Here is a 16,373-nt window from a genome sequence, read left to right as displayed (position 1 = left end):
AATAATAATAAAATATTGGGACATCATATTATTATGAAACTTATGAAACAAATAAATTGTATTTTATTGGTTATTATTAAAGTCTAATAACTAGATACTGCCTGTTTTGGCTTTAAAATCTTGAAGGTGTAAAAGTGTATCGTAAAAAGAATGAGTGTCTTGAGGCAAGAATTTTTTTAGTTTTTGTAAGTCTGTCCATTTTGAAAGTGTTAAAGGTAGTGGTTTGTTGTACAAAGGTTCATATTGAAACGCGTATACGCGTCGTAACGATATTTTTTCATTTGGCCACTGACGCGTTTACGCGTCATATGTATTCTTTTCCAATGGGCCACTGACGCGTTTACGCGTCAATTTCTTATATATTTCAATGCCATTTAATTATTGTGGCTTTGATCGTAATTATCTGAAATTTGAGGTGGCCATAGGGAAAAATCATAAAATACAAAAATTATGGTTGGTTTTGGAAATCGGTTATTTTTAGACTGGATTTTCCCTATAATCTTTTTATCATTGGATGCACGTATAAATAATATTTACGTAAATGTCTATTTTTATTTATGTTATTATGTTATAATGTTATAACAATATTATCTGTATTACGTGCTACTATTCAGTTTTCACTATCTATTATCGACAAACCAACAGTCTGTTTACGTTGTTCTTCGTCGCGCGTTGTCGGGACTCGTGGCGTTGTTTATGTTTCACAATATTATTCGTACAAAATACTCTTTGGGTTTATGCATATAAATTTACATACAAAATAAAAATTTCGCGTAAAAAATTTCAAACAAATGCACTATCCGACGAACAGTTGTTGCAATTGTTGGATGTATCAGAAAACGAGAATTCTTCAAGTGAATCGGAAACAGATAGCTCTGAAGATAATTCAGAAATGTCATCAGAAGACAATGTACCGGTAAATAATAAGCATTTTAGACCACTAGTTACAGGGGATAAATGGTTCAATAACCCAAAACCATCACAACCGATTATATTTTCTCAAAATTCTGGTTTGAAAGTTCAAACAGCAGGACATAAAGAAATCGATTATTTTAATTTGTTGGTATCTGATAGTTTTTATAATCTAGTTATTGATGAAACCAATTTGTATGCAGTAGAAATACTAAGTAAATCGTCAGCGCAGGCCCGTATTTCACATTGGAAAGATCTTACTGTTGATGAATTTAAAGTTTTTCTAGGCCTTCTTTTTCATACAGGCACTATTCGTTTAAATAAATTAGAAGATTATTGGAAAACTGATGATTTGTTCGATTTGCAATGTTTTCGTACACATATGAGTAGAAATCGTTTCCTACTTATTCTCCGCGCATTGCATTTCGGTCATCCCAATGAAAATCAAAATGACACACTTTTTAGAATTCAACCCATTTTAAATTATTTTAATAACAAAATGGATGATATTTACTACCCCGAAAGAATTTATCAATCGACGAATCAATGATTTTATGGAGAGGTAGATTGATATTTCGTCAATATATTAAAGGCAAACGGCATAAATTCGGTATTAAGTTATATATGCTTACTGAATCAGCGGGTTTAAATTTAAGAATGTTTATTTATTGCGGTCAAAAACTCACAAAGATTTACCGACCTCAGGTTATCAGTCATACTGAGGACGTAGTTATGAGTCTAATGAAAGGAAAATTAAATAATTTCCATTCTTTATATATGGACAACTTTTACAACAGCGTAGATTTAGCTCACAAACTTTTGTTAAAACAAACCTATTGCACCGGTACATTACGAATGAACAGGAAAAATAATCCAAAGGAAATAACCAGTAAAAAATTGAAAACTGGAGAACTTATTTCAAAATATACGAATGATGGAATATGCGTGTTGAAGTGGAAAGATAAACGTAAAGTATTAGGTTTATCGACTGAATGGAAAGCAGACTTAGAGAATGTGAAAAATAGGAAAGGTGACGAGAAAGAAAAGCCAGTGCCTATTATAAATTATAACAAGTTTATGTCGGGAGTAGATCGTCAGGATCAGATGTTATCTTATTACCCGTGTGAACGGAAAACCCTTCGTTGGTATAAAAAAGTGTTCATTCATATTACGCAACAGCTACTACTTAACTCATATTTTTTATATTGTAAAAATGAACGGAAAATATCATTTTATTCATTTCGACTAGCCGTCATACGAGAACTATTACAAAAATCTCAAGAACAACCACTGTCATCTACGTTATCTGATAATAAAAATATGCATGCTCCTGAACTTTTACCAAAAAGTGAAAAGTCTTCCAAAACACAAAGAAAGAGATGCCGTTACTGTGGTGAGATTGGAAATCTTAAAGATACATCTTATTTTTGTTCAGGTTGCAAGGAAAAACCTCTCTTATGTTTAGAACCATGCTTTAAAAAATACCATATGATGTAATGTTATCGTATTAAAATTATTATATTTTATAATTTAATTATATTTTTAAACAGAATTATTCATTATTTTAAGTTGACACCATTTTTATGTAAAAAGATGATTTGTATAAGAAGTAATACAATAAAAGTTAAATAAAAAATCGTATCCAATTTTTATATGATATTAAATATACCCTATAACTCATTATTATTATATATATTGATATTGAGTAAGTACTTTTCATGCAAATATAAATGTAGATTAAATAGGAAAATATTCGAACATTATAAGTTTCTTCTCTTTGGCCACTGACGCATAAACGCGTCACTTGCATTTTACACGTGGCGCCTCGGTAAAATTAGACATGACGCTTAAACGCGTCGACGGCAGTACACGTACAATTTCCAATGACGCGTATACGCGTCGCCGGCGTTGAATGTGTTATAAAATAAAATTGAATANGACAATTTTGTTTCGTTGTGCTAGATAATAATAAGATATAACATAAATGTCAAAAGCAATGAAGTAAACTGTTTGATAATACTTACGATGTGGATCTTCACATCTTTTACTTTTCTCAAAAGTACCACCATAAATTACCAGGATCACCTTGAGTGAATTTTAGAAGCTTAAACAATAGAATATTATACTTAATATTGTGCATAAATGTTTCTTACCACTACTGGATCCGTCTGTACTCTCTGATGATGCATGGAAATCTTTATCGGCATCTGAACCATCGAATTCACTAAAATCACTTAGGTCACTATCATCAAAGTCCCGAAGTTCATTTTCGATTTCACTATCATTAATTCGTTGTCTTTTCGATGTATTTAACGATTTCATTTTCAATTTTATTAAAAATATGGGCACTAAAAATTTACTATTTACGTAGTAATACAATCAGTCCACTACGTTCAACTGCACACTGAAAATAATAATTTTCATATTCGATAAAATGATAATTATAAATACTATGATAAATGATAATAAATCTAAATAGAATCATACAAAAGCAATTGTATGGTGGGGCCGCGGCGTGCGTGTGCCGTACAAGTAACAAAAATCATTTCTTACCGCCATATGCCCGCCGGCTACCATACAAAAAGGTTAATATATCTATATTTAGAGCTTATCGATGATCACGACAGTATCAGAATTATTTTAATAGGATCAATATGTCCGAAGTTATTTATGAGAACAAATACAGAACGTTCCGCGAAAATAGTATTGGCGTGACACAAATACGGTATCGTAGGGCCGCCGGCGGGAGGACCGTCTCGCCAACATCGCCTATTCAAAAATTTAAACATTTTTTTACAGGAAATTAGCATGTAATTATCAAGAATTGCATGACTATTGCCAAAATTTGCATGACAAAATTTACACCTGTATGACAAAAAATGATGTGCGGTGCTGGAGAAACGTCTCGCCAGCTCCACCCTACATGAAAAACTAAAAATAATAACAAACTTGATATACCTATAGTTAGCACGTGATTAGCATCAACGTGCCTGGTTCGCGTGCAAACCCCGTTCGACTATTTCGTGCGTCTCGCCAGCACCGCTTGTGTCTAAAAATTGTTATGTCGAAATTCAGAACACCATAAGCATATGAATTATAGCGCAAATGTAAGTTCCTGCACGAGGGACAAAACCTACCCATAACAAATTAAAAATAAATTTTAAAAAATCACATAATACCTACATATTCATAATTATATGTTGGTTATAAAATAAAATAAAAATCGCATACTATGTACCTAACGCATTTTCACAAATAAATATTAAATTATGATTATAAAATCTAACATTGGTTAGGACATCTATTTTGGTTGTTTCTAGTTCGAAATAACTTAATAATATCTGAGCTCTTTCTTAGTACGTTGTAGGGTTGATTCCTTTTTTAACAATTGATGAAACAAAAGAGAGACGCTCATTTGAGTTTTCCAGGCAATTTATTTCTTCGGATTACCACAAAGGTAAAAATTACATGCATTTAATTATTAATGGCACTAATGAGGGCAAATACATAACATTAATACCAGAATATATTCACTGCTCTTTTCAAATATTTCCTCAGCCTAAATCTGAAATGGATTTTTTTCATTATCCATATCAATATTTTGTGATTCATCTACTTCTTCAATTAAATCTTGAATAGTTTCTTCAGAGTCAACAGTTGATAACACTCGATTGTACCATTCTTCAAAATTTATAAAACCCGTTGATGTTATATCAATTAATTTTTTTTTATGATGCTCCCATGGAGTGTCTCTACCTCTTACTGCATCAACTCCATCAGTTTCATTTGTTATCACGACAAATAGGGATAAAACATTGGAATATATTTCCGATATAGATTGGTATTTAATTTTAACTCCTTTGCTGCGTAGAATTACTTCTCTAAAATAATAATTATATAATTTCTATGACCGACTTAGTTGGCGAGACGAGCGAAATAGTCGAACGGGCTATGTAGGATTTTATAATCATAATTTAATATTTACCTATTTGTGAAAATGCGTTGGGTACATAATATGCGATTTTTATTTCATTTTATAACCAACATATGTTTATTTAATTATGAATGTGTAGGTATTATGTGAATTTTTTATTATTTATAAGACATAATAATCAGTTTGAGAACATTTCATATAATATGAATTAATATAGTTTTTACTGTGTAAGAATTTACGTATATAATTTTTTCGCCGTGTATTGGAACTAACATACGTACCTTTTAGTATCTTGTAGGAACTAACATGTGTATTTTTTTTATCTGGGTAAGTTTCGTCTCTCGTGTAGGAACTTACATACGCCCGATAATTCATATGCTTATGGTGACTGAATTTCAACATGACAATTTTTAGACATAAGCGGTGCTGGCGTAACGCGCGAAATAGTCAAACGGGTTTTTCTCGCGAACCAGACACGTGCGAATTTCGGGGTCTGTCGTGCAAATTCATGCTAATCGCGTGCTAACTATTAATATATCAAGCTTGTTATTATTTTTAGTTTTTCATGTAGGGGGTGCTGGCGAGACGTCTCTCCACCACGGCACATCATTTATATTATCACATAAATTGTGATCGTTTAGTTGATTAGCAAACTATATGATCGACATCTAGTAATATACGTGGTTCGTAATATAAAGTAGGTACAATGGAAGTGTTAATGTCGGAAAGAGGAAAAAATTATTAATTTTTAATAATTATAAATTCTCTTTTGCTCATGAGAGTCAATGTAGCAAAACTCGTTGGCGATGTGCCAAGAAAACATGTCCAGCCAAAATGTATACAATTTCAAATAATATACAAATGGGGATGTACATAAAAACTATTATAACCATAAATAGGTATATTGAAGTAGTTTTAATATTATTTTTGAAACAGATAAGTCAAACTTCGTTACCTTAATGACTAGGGAACGGATTTTATTGTAAATACATATTTTTATTAGAATGAGATATTTTTAATCTGATAAAAAATGTGCACGATTCAGATCATTCTTATTAAAATAAGCCCAATTTTATTTTACATATTTTTACATATTTTGGTATAAATACATATTTTTACATATTTGGTAAATAAGTACATATTTTAGTGCTTATTTTAGTGATTCTCAATTTTTGACGACTTTAAACATTATCTGTTTCGTCTAAATTAACAAGATAAGTAATTTTTGACGACCACCAAATATAATCGACTATCGTTAACTAAATGGCATTTAGGTATGTACTTATTTCCGGCACGTGGCATGCCACTATATAGATTAGAACTTGTTCAGTACCTCTTGTTAATGCCTGACGATATAAATATAAAATAAGGAAGTGGTACCTACATTGTCGAGTATTTAGGTACTCGACAATCGTCTTTAGTAGCATTCGCAGTTTCTATGCATTTAAAACGTAATCTCGTGTACTAGCCGACGTCTAGTTTATAATTTTAAAATGCCAAAAGTTGTGAAATCGAAATCAAAAGCGAATTTTTATATAAAAGAGTTTCCTAACGAGACATTTAAAACTGATGGAGCAATCTTATTCTGTTCATGCTGCGAAAAGGCAGTATCAATAAATCAGCGTTTTTCAATTACTCAACATATATCTACATCTAAGCACCAACAAAATAGAGATCGTAAAAAAAAATTTCAACAAAATTTCTTGAATTCAGAGCCAACTACGTCTTCCAATAATTTGTCAGCTTTTAATACCGATTTGTGTCGTATGTTGATTCGCGCTGATATTCCTATTTTCAAACTAAAAAATCGAGAATTTACAGATTTTTTAGAGAAATATACCGGACAACAAATTCCAGATGAAAGCACCATCCGAAAGAATTATGTTAATATAATTTACGAGGAAACATTACAATCAATTATACAGTGTATTCAAGATGGACCAATATGGGTTTCAATTGATGAATCAACAGATGCTGAGGGCAGGTATATTGGTAATGTAATCATCGGCAAACTACGTTCTGAGCCTTCTAAATCATTTCTGTTAAATTGTGTGCAATTAGAAAAATGCAATAATAAAACTATTGCTAAATTATTTAATGATTCTGTGAACTTATTATGGCCAAATGGTGTAAAATATGAAAACGTATTTTTATTTTTGACCGATGCTGCACCTTATATGGTTAAAGCTGGTAGTATTTTGACAGCATTTTTCCCTAAACTGGTTCATTTGACATGTTTAGTACATGGCTTTCATCGTATCTCAGAAACAATAAGATGTAATTATTCCGAGGTTGATCAATTAATAGCGATCATTAAAAAAATATTCTTAAAAGCTTCAAGTTGTGTTTCGAAATTTAAAGAAATGTATCCAGATCTTAATTTGCCTCCTGAACCTATTATAACAAGGTGGGGTACGTGGCTTGAAGCCGTCCAATACTATTGTGATCATTTTGACAAAATAAAAAATGTTATTTCAAATTTCGATACTGAATCTTCCGCAGCTTTTGAAAAAGCCAATTCACTGATGCAAGATATCAATTTAAAAAACAACTTGTCATACATTTCTGCAAATTTTTGTTTTTTGATTGAGACAATTAAACAATTAGAAACTAAAAACATGTCTTTGATAGAAAGCATTAGCATTGTAGAAAAATCTGCAGATAAATTAGAAAAAACTCAAGGGCACACGGGAGAAATAGTCAAAAACAAATTTTCCAATATCATTAAAAAAAATTCTGGATTTCAAACTATTAAAATCATCAGAGATATTTTAATTGGTAAAAATCAACAAGGATCTCTGGACATTGAATTCACTCCTTCTGATATAGTGAGCATGAATTACGCCCCTATCACATCTGTTGACGTAGAACGGTNGTATCGTAAAAAGAATGAGTGTCTTGAGGCAAGAATTTTTTTTAGTTTTTGTAAGTCTGTCCATTTTGAAAGTGTTAAAGGTAGTGGTTTGTTGTATAAAGGTTCATATTGAAACAGTTGATGATCTTGAATTTGACTGGTTTTTTTTTGTCTAAGAATTTTTTTTGGAATAGTACAGTATGGTTCATCGAACAACAGCTTATAACTAATACTAGAAGTAGATGGATCATACTGTAAAGCACGGATATCTTTGACCTCAGGCTCACCTTTACCAATTCCCGGTCTAATTGAAGTGTAGGTTTTTAAGTTTTTAAAATCATAGAAATAACTGTGAGTTAATAAAAATGCTTCATTGGATATGGTTTAACACGAGCCTCAGTGGTAATCCTAATATAATCAGAAGGAAGATAGATGTCTTTGTTTTTTAACTTTTTTTCAATGAGTGCGTGTGCAGAGTCACACTCCATTTGGGTGTGACCTTTTATCAAAAATTGTTGTTCAATTACCACATTTTTAGCAATTGAATACTGAAGAAGAGCATTAGACATCACACAATTTCTATTTTGATATCCGCAGCCATCAGAATATATTATAATAGGCAGGTTTTCAGAACACTTTCTGATCAAGTGTTTAATTAAAATTGTGGCAAACACTGAAGCCTCTAAATCAGCTTCCCCTTCGTGCCACCAATAATTACTGCACTTTCCTGTGGCTATGTTATAAATAGTCAAATTATGGCATTTCAATTTCATGTTATAGTACAAAGAACTCACTTTTAATTAAGGGCATAATTTTACAGCCTGCATATCAATGGTAAGAACGAAGCATTTTTTATAGCTTGTTATAGCTGTAACAAAAATTATAGGAGCGCGAAAAAATAATGAGGAAAGCAAGATTCGTTGTTTTCAAATTCCACCATTGAATTTTAATGCTAATGACTACTTCAAACTAATTAATTGGGAAAACAATCAGTTACTGAGCCTCCAATTACATCGAAAATTGATCAAGAAATATTGAAACAGGTAAAATAAAATGTTTTTATTTATTTTCATTATATTAATTTCGTTTTTTGTAATAGATTATTGGAGGTCAAAATAAGGAGAACTATTTTGATATTTTTAATTTTCCTTGTCATACTGTCATACTCAAGCTGTTGAAAGAAGTGTGAAACTTGTGACAGAAGCATCTGTAGCTGTATGTGGGCAAATTAGAAGGGACGGATTTGTAAGATCGAGGATTGAATCTCGTAGAATTATGCCTGAGTTTTATTCAAAAAAAGATTTTCGATTAAATTAAGTTTAGATAGAGATTTGTATACTTATTTTAAATACGATTATTATTGATTAAATAATGAAAATATCTGTATTCAACATATAAATATGAATTTATTACACTTTAATACAATGTTTTTTTTTTTTTTTTAAGTTGTTATATTTTTTTAATAATTTATAATAAGTCGCGGCACCTCTAAAATTGGTCGAATCATTTTCATTTTTTGCATACATTTATTTGAGTATAAACCACAACTTTTAAGTACTATTAAAATTTACAAAAAAAAAACTTTTTTTTTACATTAATTCGATCCACCCTAGCGGCTGCTCCTTCTGGCCCGCCGCCTCCGCTGTCAGCTCATCGACCAGCCCGACAAACCTGCACCAGTTTTCTACAGAGCAGGGTCCCTGGGCAAGCTGTCGTGCTGAGTGGTGCGGTGTCATCGGGGGCCAGGATGTCATGGCCCCCGTCATAGCCAGGTATGCAGACCTCTGGCTGTACGGTATTGTGGGATACACTATATAAAAAAGTACTATAAATAAACTAGGTTGACTTATATTATTAAAATTAATTTGTTATAATAATATATAGGTATTATTTCAATTCATTATAAGTAATTGGGTTAAAGTTGCAAAAGCAGTTTTATGAACAATGGCAGATGCCTAATTGTTGTAGCGTTTTAGACGGAAAAAATGCAGTACATCAAGTTGGTATTTCATTATAGTTTTTCAAATAATTTTCATAGATAATATTTTACACATAGTAGGCATTTGCAAACAGTGGATCATGCAACTTTAGTTATAAAGGATCTCACAGTACAGTTTTACTAGCCTTGTGCGTTGCTAACTATTATTTTACTATAGTCGATATTGGTTCTCCTAGTAGTAGGAGTGATGGAGGCATATTTAAAGAATGCACAGTAGTAAAAGCGTTACAAGAAAAAAAATTAATTTTCCAGAACCAATAAAAATTGATAGTGCAAATGGAAAATACCACATTACATAATAGCAGATGAAGCATTCCTACTAATATTATGAGGCCATATCCGGGTCGCGGTAGGGCCGGATTTAACCATTGTGCCGCTTTAAGCACTAAATAATTTGCCGCCTTTTAATAAAAATATTTTTCTAGTCTAAACAATGTTATTAAAGAATACAATTATCCTTTTTTACTTAAAATTTTAATGATGAAAAATAAAAACATACAACTCTACGATTATGAAAATGGAAAACATAAAATATAAATATTACCACAATCCCGTTGGTCCAAAAACATTTTATTTTAGTTCTAGTTACATATAGTAAAAATGTAATATTAAAAATTATTTGCCGCCCTAAGCACTAGCTTATAGTGTTTAATGGGAAATAAGGCACTGGGTCGCGGAAAAACAAATATTCCAATAAGAGAATCATTATTTACTACAGGTGATAAAATATATAGTTGTATGCAAATTCAACTGTATTATCAAAAAATATTTTAAGTTTTGTACCATATTTTAGACTTTCATGTGCTAGAAAAGTAATAAAAAATACATTTTGGAATATTGGCATCTAAGTGGCGTATATACCGTCGACCTATAATTGCAGGAGAGAAAAACTGTAAATGCAGCAATCATTAAAGCTACAGTAGTTTTACATAATTTTATAAAAATGTCAGAAGATAAAGAAGGTTTTTTAAGTTATTAAATTGCTATGATTTAAATACATGTATAAATAATAGAATATGTTTATGGAAAATTATACTGTATTAGCCAACTATCACTGAAAAAAAAACCTTGGTAACATTGATAAAAATATAGATTTGATCAACAAAATATTTGTCACTATTCAGCTAACAAACAGATTTGTCCAACTAACAACATTAAATTGTCAATTCATGATTATCTTGAAAAATGATAAACATTTTATCGTTTTGATTAAATTTATATTATTAATTTGATCACATAAAATTGTCATGGCTAACACTATTTTAACAAAATATCTGATCATTACAATAAAATATTTTATTAATAGGAAACATTATTTGATAATCAAATCATAAGAAATTTATTGTCAAGATTATTAATTTTATCATTTCAATCAAATATATTTGTTACTGATAAAAATATAATCTGTTAATATCCAACAAATAGGTTTATCATTTCAATAAAATTTTCTGATCATATAATATAACTGAAATTATTATTGCTACATCAAAAAGTGGTATGCATATTTCAAATAATGTATTACTTAAATATAGGTAATGAAAAAAAACTATAGTTCATTTAAATATTTAATAATTTTTTTTTTTATTTTTATATGTTTTGAAATCTTATTAAACATAAAGAAATATAAATTATATAGGTAAAACAATGTAGGTATAAAAATATATAATAACATAATGAAGTGTATATAAAATATGCAATATAATAAATATAAAAAAATAAATATATATATATATAGAAATATAGAAATATAGAAATATATAGCTAGGTATACAAATGTATATATGTACCAAATATATTATTTAGATATAATAATAGAATACCTATAAAGAAATATAAATTATATAGGTAAAACAATGTAGGTATAAAAATATATAATAACATAATGAAGTGTAGGTATAAAAATATATAATAACATAATGAAGTGTAGGTATATAAAATATGCAATATAATAAATATAGAAAAAAAAATATATATAGAAATATAGAAATATATAGGTACCTAGCTAGGTATACAAATGTATATAGTTACCAAATATATTATTTAAATATAATAATAGAATACCAACGTAATATATTTATCTATTCTGCATGTGTATTATTTTCTAAATCAAAAATTAGTTGATTTAAATTGGGGTGTGATTTATCAAATTTAGTTTTAATATTATACAAATATTTTTGTATAAATTGCCATACAGCACATGATTCAATTGGGTACTCTAAATTAAATAAATGTATAATCTTAAAGCACACATCTATTGCCCGTAGTATAGTGAAAACTTTATATTTAATTGTATCAAAATATACAATAATCTCTTTCGGTTGAAGTGGAGTACCAACAACCAAAATAAAGGGCTGAATTGGCAATTTCAGACTATATCGGTTTGCTATGAATTCTTCAGCCAGGGTTACAGTATTACAAAATACCAAAAAAGTATTTTGTTAATCTTTAATAGAAAATTTTACAATATTTTTCTTTCCTTTATCATCCATAGTAACTTTTTTGGAAGTTGGCACAAATAACGAATGGAGTAAATAAAATGTAACTGCTTGTTTAGCATCTGAAAATACACAATGTGATTAGTTAGATACCTACCAACTAATATTATACAAAATTACAAGAAATAACCTTATAAGGATATTTATAGATATAATTTTAAATTAATAATTATTATGAATTACTTTCACATGGGTTTTCCATCTCAATAAGAACTCCAATGCCGCTCAAGTTCTGGAAGACTACAGTTATCATGCTTAATTTGGTTCAGGATTAACTGTATATCTTCTTCAGGTTCTATCATAAATTATTAAAATAATATATTATTCATTATAATATATATTATTTTTTTAAATATATTTACCATAGTTATTAGTATTCCATCTGCTAAAACTACTATTTTTAGTTTTATTAATTAATTCATTTTTTTCTGTATGTTTTAAGATTAACCCGCTTGTTTTTAGTGTTCTCATAGTATTGTAATATTTACAGTATATCTTTCCTCTTGGCTGTCTTGAATGATCTTTTATGAAATAATTTTCTTATAAAAAAAATATTATTAATTAAATTATTGATTATATAATATGCATTATTGTGCTTTCATATAATTATCAAACCTTCAATTCAGATGAAAAAAGTTGTTGTATTTGGTTTGCAATATTTTCTGCCAATGCGACGGACATTAATATTTTTTTTGTTATTATTTCTTGGATTATTATTTCAACTAATAAAGTTCTTATATGATCATTCAAACAATTGTGACTTTTGTAATAATCAACTATCAAAGCACCTTGAGTAGAGTTCAATATGTTACATAGTTCATAATTTACAATTTTTGAAGGTATGCTTTGAGGTTGGACTATATTTTGATTATTGACCGATGATGAAATTTCCAACGCAGACGAACATGAAGGAGATGGAAGAATGGGAGATCTTATGTTCTTATTTGTTTCATTTGGTTGAGCATAACTTTTTTGCCAAATTTCAACATTGTGCCTAAAATTTATCTGAATGCCCATAGGAAATTGTTTGGTCAACGTAGAAATTTCAGATAAATTTATCTTTGACAAAGTAACTATGTCCACTAGTTCAGCTAGATATATGTAAAATTAAATATACAAATTAAACATTTTAGAACTATTTATGAATAATGTTAAAATTACTTAAGCATGTTTTGTATAAACAATATAATCCCCATTGACTTAATAAATCATTCAACTCTTGTATGGTTTCCACTGGGTAGTTATAACCAACCACTGTTGGAATATCTATATACTCAGCAGATGGATCCTATATTAAAAATGTATTAGTTACTAATTAAGTTTTTAATATTTTATATGATAATACGGACTTGATTAAAATCAGTGTTATTTTTTTCAGTAAATTCTTCATCCGAACTGTTTTTGATTAATTCAGTATATGAGTCATCTAGATTTTCAAAAATGTTTTGATTATTCATTCTTTTTTAAATTACAGTTTATTTTAATTATTACCTATATTACTTTATTATGATGTGTATATATAATTACAAATCTTAAAAACTATTTATTAAATTATTAGCAATATTTTAAAAAAATAAATAAAAATGAAAAAATAAGACAAATTGTTGAAATAGAATACCCAATAGGCAGTAATGCAGTATGTATAGTATGTATATTACATAAAATACTCTTTTGTTCTAAACATTTTTTTGCCTGTTGAAGTATTAATTACATTTATTGGTGGTCCATTAAAGTAATTTATTTCATTAAAAACTGGATTTAAAACTATATGTTCATCAAAATCCACTTCATAAGCTTCAAAATGAGAATGAAAACCATTTAATTTAATTTGTTTTGTTAAGATAATTATTTTAATATTATTAATTACTATTATTTCAATTATTTCAAATAGACACATTTCAAAAATAAATCTGGTTAAATAATATCCTTCTTTATAATTAGTACCCATGTATTCGATTTTATTATAACATTCATACTGACGTTATTTTATATGTATCGTTTATTAATTTACTATATTGACTGTCTTTAATTATGTGTTTAGGATTCAACACCAAATTATGTTTTTTCGGCTGCATTAGTAAATAGGCAAATTTAATTTGAAATTTTTTGGCTAGTGTAAGTGTTATATTTTTTCTCGATGTTATTGAACGTGCATATGTTTTTATTTCCTTATGTTTACCTTCAAAACGAAAACACCAGAAATGTCGAGGTGGTCCTGATTCACGGATTATATTAGGATAGTGTATCAAAAAATGATGTTTGGGCTTAAGAGTATCATTAAAAAGTATGCTGTATAAAGAATTATGGTCTTTAATTAATTGTTCCAAATATTTTATTGAGTTATCTGTAAATTTGTAAGACATTAACAACTCAACAATTTTTAATAAAATAATTACGAAATTCCATACATCATCATTTTCAGGAATTAGGTCCCCTATCATGAGAGGAAAAAAATGTACAAATGTCATTACCTCTCGAGCAGACATTTTTAAATGATGTTTTTGTAAATGTAATAATGTAATTGGGGGTGAAATATTACCAACTTCTATTGTACCATAGTTAAAAGTGGTCTTACGATTATTTAATTTTTCTAGGGAAAATAATTTTGCAGTTTGCGTATAATACAAAATTACATGACACATATCGTAATGGCATATCCCTTCAAACATGTCATGCATAATATCCACACAGAAATTAGTCACAACATGAAAACTGTAAATTTGATTTAAAACAGACTCTCCATAAATCCCAGTACTTATAAAATTATTAGTATTTACATCCTCTGAATAATTATTTATTGTACGCATTATTTCTCTATTCTCAACAAATAGCTCTAAAGCTTCAGACTTACTAGCTTTGCAAAAACGACAGTAGTAATTGGCTGATAAGGATTTGCTAAAATCAAGCATAGTGTTCAATCCTAAATTGTCTCCCAATATTAGTCCTAGAATAAAATGTACATGGAATTCTCCATCTTGTGTTGTAACTATCAAACCTTCTTTTTCAAGGATATTAATTTCACGAATTAAATGTATTAAACATGGCTCATTCCCAAATTTTTTGTAATCAATGGTTTTTATTAAAGCAGCTAAAAAAATATTTGACAGTTGGGAACTGTTTTCTGCAAGAGGAAAACTGTAGTAAATGGCAGAGATTGATTGGGACATTGAATGGGATCCTAACGGATTATTTATTTCTACATCATCCATGTACAAAAAAAAAGGAAAAACTAATTTTCCTACATAATGTGATGTTTTCTGTTTCCAAAGATTCCCTTGCACAAAATGAGAAATACTTGAATCATCATTTTTTAATATTGTAAGGTTATTAATAAAAGTATTTAAATTATCACCATGTTCTAAATATTTTTTAAATTGTTCATTCAAAGGTAACAGAGCTCCTTTAGTTACTTTTTCATCATATATCGTTTCACCCAATAGCTGAACATTACAAATTTCATTGTTAATAGTAAATTGTTGTAAGTCGGTAACATATTGATTTTGAACAAGCCATTTTCCTAAACGGTACTCAGTACTACAAGGTTGAAAAGGATTTGAAAAAACTGTGGAGAGTTTATTAAGTTGTATCTTTATAGTTGAATGTTCTACTACTTCTACTTGGGAATTATTTAATTTTGTCAGCATTAATGCCATTGGTTTAGTTAAATATTCAATAATACTATTTTGTATCGTTAAAACATCTTTAAATGAAAAATTATTATTATTATGCATACTCATGATAAATGTAATAGCTAATTTATATAAGGAATTAATAGCAGAATCTATATCAAAACATTGAGGTATTTTTTTTGAGCAATCGGGTTGATTATCTAATATGGGCGTATCAATGTATACTTCTGTGACATTTTTGTCACTATTCACATTTGAATTTATATTATCAATATTATTATCTAAGTAGGGGCTGTGGCGAATATGTTTAGTTGAAATGTGCCTTTTAAAACTATTTAAACATTGGAAAGCCTGATGACAGGATTCTTCAGCACATTCATATGTACTGTATGACTTGAGTGAGTGAAATATTTTAAAATGGACCACCAGGGTTTTTAAGTTAGAAAATGTAGATTTACAAACAAAACAAATCATAATGAGAATAGGTAGGTAGTTAACAGAAAAAAAAGAGGAATCAACCAGTACCTACTTGCAGCATTGGAATTAAACC

The 16,373-nt window shown here is 29.0% G+C and overlaps 2 protein-coding genes across 2 annotated transcripts; both read left to right on the top strand.

Moving 5' to 3' along the window:
• The first annotated feature begins 892 nt into the window (after window positions 1-892).
• LOC111041584 (piggyBac transposable element-derived protein 4-like) lies at window positions 893-1,462 on the top strand. Its single transcript, XM_022325891.1, has one exon. The coding sequence runs from the start codon at window positions 893-895 to the stop codon at window positions 1,460-1,462; it is 570 nt and encodes a 189-aa protein (XP_022181583.1).
• Window positions 1,463-1,569: 107 nt separating this feature from the next.
• LOC111041583 (piggyBac transposable element-derived protein 4-like) lies at window positions 1,570-2,409 on the top strand. The gene is made up of 2 exons (XM_022325890.1): window positions 1,570-2,053; window positions 2,162-2,409. The coding sequence occupies exons 1-2, from the start codon at window positions 1,570-1,572 to the stop codon at window positions 2,407-2,409; spliced, it is 732 nt and encodes a 243-aa protein (XP_022181582.1).
• The last annotated feature ends 13,964 nt before the right edge of the window (window positions 2,410-16,373 follow it).

Source organism: Myzus persicae, unplaced genomic scaffold (genome assembly GCF_001856785.1).
Source record: "Myzus persicae strain clone G006 unplaced genomic scaffold, MPER_G0061.0, whole genome shotgun sequence".
Taxonomy (NCBI): Eukaryota; Metazoa; Arthropoda; class Insecta; order Hemiptera; family Aphididae; genus Myzus; species Myzus persicae.
This window is presented reverse-complemented; position numbering and strand designations above follow the sequence as displayed.

What these genes read in the sequence shown, in the direction of transcription:
- LOC111041584 (XM_022325891.1), top strand. Translation starts at nt 893, where the DNA reads ATGTCATCAGAAGACAATGTACCGGTAAATAATAAGCATTTTAGACCA.
- LOC111041583 (XM_022325890.1), top strand. Translation starts at nt 1,570, where the DNA reads ATGTTTATTTATTGCGGTCAAAAACTCACAAAGATTTACCGACCTCAG. An exon ending in GTGTGAACGGAAAACCCTTC is followed by an intron (nt 2,054 to 2,161) that starts GTTGGTATAAAA and finishes CATTTCGACTAG; the next exon opens with CCGTCATACGAGAACTATTA.